General features: G+C 38.8%; 1 protein-coding gene across 1 annotated transcript; it reads left to right on the top strand.

Annotated features, from left to right (window-relative positions):
• The first annotated feature begins 105 nt into the window (after positions 1-105).
• On the top strand, positions 106-5,387 carry LOC127161633 (GTPase IMAP family member 8-like). The gene is made up of 2 exons (XM_051104362.1): positions 106-779; positions 3,608-5,387. Exons 1-2 carry the CDS (start codon positions 179-181, stop codon positions 3,967-3,969), a joined length of 963 nt encoding a protein of 320 aa, XP_050960319.1. The 5' UTR covers positions 106-178; the 3' UTR covers positions 3,970-5,387.
• Positions 5,388-6,000: the final 613 nt, after the last annotated feature.

The following is a 6,000-nucleotide window of genomic DNA, read 5'->3' as shown; positions in this document are numbered from 1 at the left end:
CTAATCATACTGAACATTAAAATATTTATTTGATGTTTCAGGAAGTGTACATTTGATACTTAAAGCTGATCTGAGTCTACTGTCTCTAAATATTGTTTCAGTGACAACTACTGGAAAAGCAAAGCTGAACTTTGTGCTGTGTGGAAATGATTCAACCCACAAGAGCTCAGTGTCTAGAATGTTTAGAGGGGCGATGATTAAACCAATGAATAAACTTTTACCTCAGGAAGAGATGAGTAAAGTGTGTCAGAAGAGAGAGGGAACGATTCATGGACGACAGATCAGTGTACTAGAGCTTCCAGCCCTCACTCGACTCTCAGAGGAGGAAATGATGCAGGAGACTTACCGCTGTCTGTTTCTCTGTGATCCTGGAGTTCATCATTTCATCCTTGTTACTCCTGTCAGTCCACTTACTAATGAAGACAAAGCAGAAATGGAGAAGATTAAAAGAATATTTAATTCTAATGAGCACTTCATGGTGCTTTTCATTACTGAACTCACTGTTAACCAAAGTGTGATAGATTTTGTAGAATCCACAGAATCTCAGGGTGTTGTGAGTCTCTATGGGAGTTGGTACGATGTGATAGGCTTAAAGGACCAGAGAAACTCCAGACAGATTTCAGACCTGTTTGATTACATAGAGAGCATGAAGACTGAACCCTATTCTCTTCAGACATATATAAGAGCTCCAGAGAGGAGAGTCAGACGCGAACTAGAGGAGAAACTGAGAGTGAGAGACAATGAAATCAAAGAATTACAGAAGAAGATCAAGACATTGGGTAAGTAGATTTATTTATCTTTATTAGTTTTGTGAACAAAATGACTGGCAAAAGTCTGTAAACTGACAGCACCAGAACCTGAAGTCTGGAACACTACACTACACAACATTTGGCCAGATTTTTACCCAGTGTTTTAAAAGTCATGTAGTTGTTACGAGAAGAGTGAAGGACCCAGAGGCGAAGGCCGGGAAAAGTTAACAGAAGTCTTTATTCGTTCTTGGCAACGATAGTAATAATATTAACACAGGCTGTCTGCCGTCTACTTCCACTTCTGTAGCGCAGAACAGGGAAAATACAGGAACGAAAAGTCACAGTATCAGCTGGAGCGCGCAGACTCCGGCAGCGCAGCAAGGGGGGGATTCCTCAGCAGGTACGAGTGAGCCAGCGGTGGGCGTCCCGGGAATGGTGAGGTGCCGAAGGCGCAAAACAGGATGACTGGGCAGACAAAGAAGACTCTAGACAGTTACTTGCAATACGACAGGACCGGACAATAAACACGACAGGACTAGACTTGACTTGACACGACTAAACTTATCTTGCAACAGGTAGAGGATCTCAGAGAGACGGCGTTCAGACATATAGAGTAATAATCTGGCAGTAAAGCCCAGAAACAAACAGGTAGAAATAGAGAGGGTAATCAGGGCATAGTGGGGATCAGGTGCCGTAGCAATCAGCGTGAACCCAGATTGCGATAGCAGACAGCTGGGGGAGAGAGAGGGAGAGAGAGATGACATAGGAAGAAGAGGCTAGATGACGAGAGTCAAACCCGGCTCGTAACAGTAGTGTATTTCAGCCTTAAGTAACATACTTTCCTTTGTTGTGATGCTTTGCTACCTCTAATAACATTTTTAGCTCCTGCATTTTTCTTTATACCTTCAGTCTTTTCTTTACAAAAAATAATGTCAGTACAGTTCATGTCAGGAACCGTTATTTGTAGAACCAAATAATACCTTTCTAGGAAGAGTTTTTAGGTTTTATTTTTTCAACTTCAGTGTTTCCAGAACCTAAAAATAACTTATACAGAACGTTCCCTAATGGTTATTTTTGGTGTGTTATTTATTTTAACCATATACAGTAAAGTTCCAGCGCTGTGCACTTGCGTAATTAACAAAATTAACCGTTGTTTTGTTTTTACTGGCTGACTCTTTATTGAATATTTACTCATACAAACAGATTTTCTCAATCACTTTGCCACATTTTTTGAAACCGTCTTAACATTCTCTAAACTGTAAGTGCAATTTTCACAGCGGTTTGCATGCACTGTTCACTTGCAGAAAGCAAGCTTGAGGTGCAGAGCCAGTGGTTGTTTTGTAGGCAAACATCAATGCCTTGAATTTAATGCGAGCAGTTATTGGCAGCCTGTGCAAGTTGATGAACAGAGGTGTGACCTGTTCTTTTTGGCTCATTAAAGACTACTCTGTCTGCCACATTCTGGATTAGTTGCAGAGGTTTGATAAAACTGGCTGGAAGACCTGTGTTGCAATAGTCCAGCCTGGATAGAACTTGAGTTGTGTAGCATGTTCTGATAGAAAGGGCCTGATCTTCCTAATGTTGTATAAAGCAAATTGACAGGACCTGGCAGATTTAGCAGTGTGGTCTGGGAAATTCAGCTGATCATCAATCACAACTCCAAGGTTCCTGGCTGTCCTTGAAGCAGTTATGGTTGATGTGCCTAGCTGGATGTTGAAGTTGTAATGAAGTGATGGGTTTGCTGAAACCACAAAGAGTTCTGTCTTATCAAGATTAAGTTGAAGGTGATGGTTCTTCATCCAACATGAAATGTCTGTTAGACATGCTGAGATGCAAGCAGCTATGGAATGAGAAATAGAGTGGAGTGTCATCAGAATAGCTGTGATATGAAAGCCATGTTTCTAAATGACAGAACCTAGTGATGCCACGTAGTTCTTGGTCCAAGAAGTGAGCCCTGAGGCAACCCAGTAGCTAGATGTTGTAACTCGGACATCTCACTCCTCCAAGATACCTTGAAGGACATATCTGAGAGGTGAGACTCAAAGCAAAGCACTGTATGTGTTATGTCAGGAACCATATTGAGTTTAAGTGAGCAGGAAGTGATCTGACATGTGCAGTGGAGTAACTAGCACAAGATCAGTGGAGCAGTGTTGTGTGTAAATAAGGTCCAGTTGGTTACCTAATTTGTTAGTAGCTGCTTGAGATCAAAAGAGGCAGGCAGAATGTAAAAGTCTGCAGCCTGAGGTTTATGTAGGTGGACATTTAAGTCTCCAAGGATAACTAGAGAAGTACTGTATCATCTTCAGGGAAGTTTGAGCATAACACATTTAACTCATTCAAGAAGGTAACTAGTGGACCTGGGGGTCAAAAAACAATTACAAAATTGGTTTTAAGAGGGTGGTAGAGGTAACGGAATGTGAAAAGTTATAGTCAGAGGATGAATAAAAAGCAATACTTACGTCCCTTGTATGAGTCCTTGCTCAGTGGAGTCACGCATATAGAGTCACTGTCTTTATACTCTTCGGTCTTCACTCGAGGGCTGCTGCGACCGCTGCCATGATATACCGACCTCTCTTATACCCATCTGACAAACTGTAATTAAATTAAGCTAAATAAGCTTTACTTTTTATCACAACAAAGGCCCAAGCAAGTGCATTCCTGTTGTGAACTGTGAATTTTCAGTTTACACATAACACGTTTCTAGAGATAAATGTACTGTACAAATAGAAATGTATTTATACAGCATTGCCATAGCTGCTGATCACAGCTTGTAAATGCTTTTCGTTGCCTGACTGAAGTAATTCTGACATGATGTGAATGCAGGATTATTTTATGACTAGTTTATTCCTTTGTCACAGTTCCAGAGGGTGCAAATCTGAATCTGGTTGTGTGTGGGAGTAACAGAGAATTAAAAACCTTCATATCAAACCTGATCCTGAATCAGAGCGAGAGAAGATCAGAGCTCAGCTCAGAGTGTGTGAGGAGAGACGTGGAGCTTCATGGACGTCTGATCAGTCTGGTGGAGCTTCCAGCTCTGTTCAACACTCAGCTCTCAGAGGAGGAAGTGATGCGTCAGACTCACCGCTGTGTGTCTCTCTGTCATCCTGGAGTTCATGTTTTCATCATCATCATTCCTGATGCTCCAATTAATAATGAAGACAAAGCAGAAATGGAGAAATTAAAGAGAATATTTAGCACAAGAATCAACAAACACTCATGATCCTCATAAAGCAGAATTCAGAGCATCAGACAGAAAAACTGAATGAAGAAACACAGTCTGTCATTGAGAAAAATCAGTAAAGATAATTCAAGATACGTTTGGTGAAAACTCATTAAAGTATATCATAGTGCTCTTCACCAGAGGAGACTTTCTGAAGAACAAAATCATTGAACAGTATCTAGGAGAACCTGGATCTACCCTTAAAAACCTGACTGAAGCATGTGGAAACAGATTTCTTGTGTTCAATAATGAGACTGGAGACCGAACACAGGTGACTGATCTACTGCAGAAGATAGACAACATGGTGAAAGTAAACGGAGGGAGTTACTACTTATGTAAGATGTTCAGAGAGATGGAAAGAGAAATGCAAGAACTACAGAAGAACATACTGATGGAAAAAGTGAAACAACTGAACAGAGAAAAAGAAGAACTGATGAACAAACATGAAGAAGAAAAAAATAGGTTGATAATGAAAATGGAGGAAGATCATGACAAAGAGAGAAGGAGAAGAGAAGAAAAATATAAAAGAGACATTGAAGAAAGAGAGGAACAAGAGAGAGAGATACGAGAGGAATGGGAGAAACAGAAACAACAGGAAAGACAAAGAAGAGAAGAAGCGGAGGAGAAATGGAGAAAGAAAGAATGGGAAATGTGGGGTGAATATAATCAGAGACTTAAACAAGAGATAGACAGAATGAAGATGATGATGGAGGTAGAAAGACAGAATCATGATAAAGACAGAAAGAGAAGAGAAGAAGAGCATGAAAGAAAGAGAAAGAAAGAACATGAAACATGGGATGAATATTACCAGAGACTTGAAGAAGAGATAGACAGAATGAACATGATGATGGAGGAAGAAAGAGAGAATCATGATAAAGAGAGAAAAAGAAGAGGGATTTAGGGACAGAGAACAGTATAAAAAGATACATTAAAGACACAGAGGAACAAGAGCAAAAGATGGATGAAGAGCTGAAGAAAGAACTTGGGGAATAGGAGAAACGGAAACAACAGGAAAGACATAAAATAGGAGAAGAAATGGAGAAAGAAAGAAAAGTACAGGCAATATGGGATGACTAAAATCAGAGACTTAAATGCAAGATAAAGAAAATCTTTAGTTCAAACATGAAGACAAGAGAGTCCATGAAACCGAAATTAAGTAGCTTTTTTATGTACTTTCCTTATTTTTTAAATGTACTGTACTAAGTGCATATAAAATTATTAAAATTATTTTGGAAGAATTTTACGCATGTTAAGTGTTCCTCCACCACCTTTCACAGGCTTCTTTACGAACTTTGGGTTCAGTCTTTCCCCAGTTTGATGCCAAACGTCCTACTGTGAGATTCACAATGAGCAGGAAACAGGAAAGTGTCCTCTAAGTTAAAGGTGACCGTGATATTGCCTGATTTTTACTGTTTATATTGTTTGATATGTTACAGATATCTGCCTTAAAATTTAAACATTTAAATTGAGATTTTTTTTTTATTATTATTATTATTTGTTGGATTTGTTTTAACACTTCATTCTGCAATTTTATTTTGTGACCTCAACATAAAGAGGGCTTTTGTGTGTAGGACGTGTTTTGCTCTTATCTTGAGAATCTGTAATATACAATTGTATACAAATCTGTTGTTAATTTTAACCTTTAATACTATAATAATATACCAGATGACTGGGTTCCCTATAGTTTACAGCATTAGCTTATAAATTTAGTGACTTTTAAAGTAGGTGCTATATAGCACTAAAAGTGGTTCCCCTATGATTACGAGCCAAAGAACCACTTTTAGTGCTATATAGCACCATTTGTTTTTAGAGTGTATTATGCTTTGGAATGTTGTGAAGTAAAGTTTTCTAAAGGAAAACACTCAAATACAGAAAAGTACAGACACTTGAAAAGTATATTTACATATAAGTAAAAATACTTCACTACTGTCTGCTTCTGCTAATAATAGTTAAATTAATCGATTATCAAAATAATAATCTGATGCAGCCCTACACTTGGGCTTAGTATGTAGCTCCAGTTGAATTTTTTTT

The sequence above is a fragment of the Labeo rohita genome, unplaced genomic scaffold (assembly GCF_022985175.1).
Source record: "Labeo rohita strain BAU-BD-2019 unplaced genomic scaffold, IGBB_LRoh.1.0 scaffold_70, whole genome shotgun sequence".
NCBI lineage: Eukaryota > Metazoa > Chordata > Actinopteri > Cypriniformes > Cyprinidae > Labeo > Labeo rohita.
This window is presented reverse-complemented; position numbering and strand designations above follow the sequence as displayed.

Coding starts and splice junctions, on each gene's coding strand:
- LOC127161633 (XM_051104362.1), top strand. CDS start 179: ATGTTTAGAGGGGCGATGATTAAACCAATGAATAAACTTTTACCTCAG. Junction 780..3,607: donor GAAGAAGATCAAGACATTGG/GTAAGTAGATTT, acceptor CCTTTGTCACAG/TTCCAGAGGGTGCAAATCTG.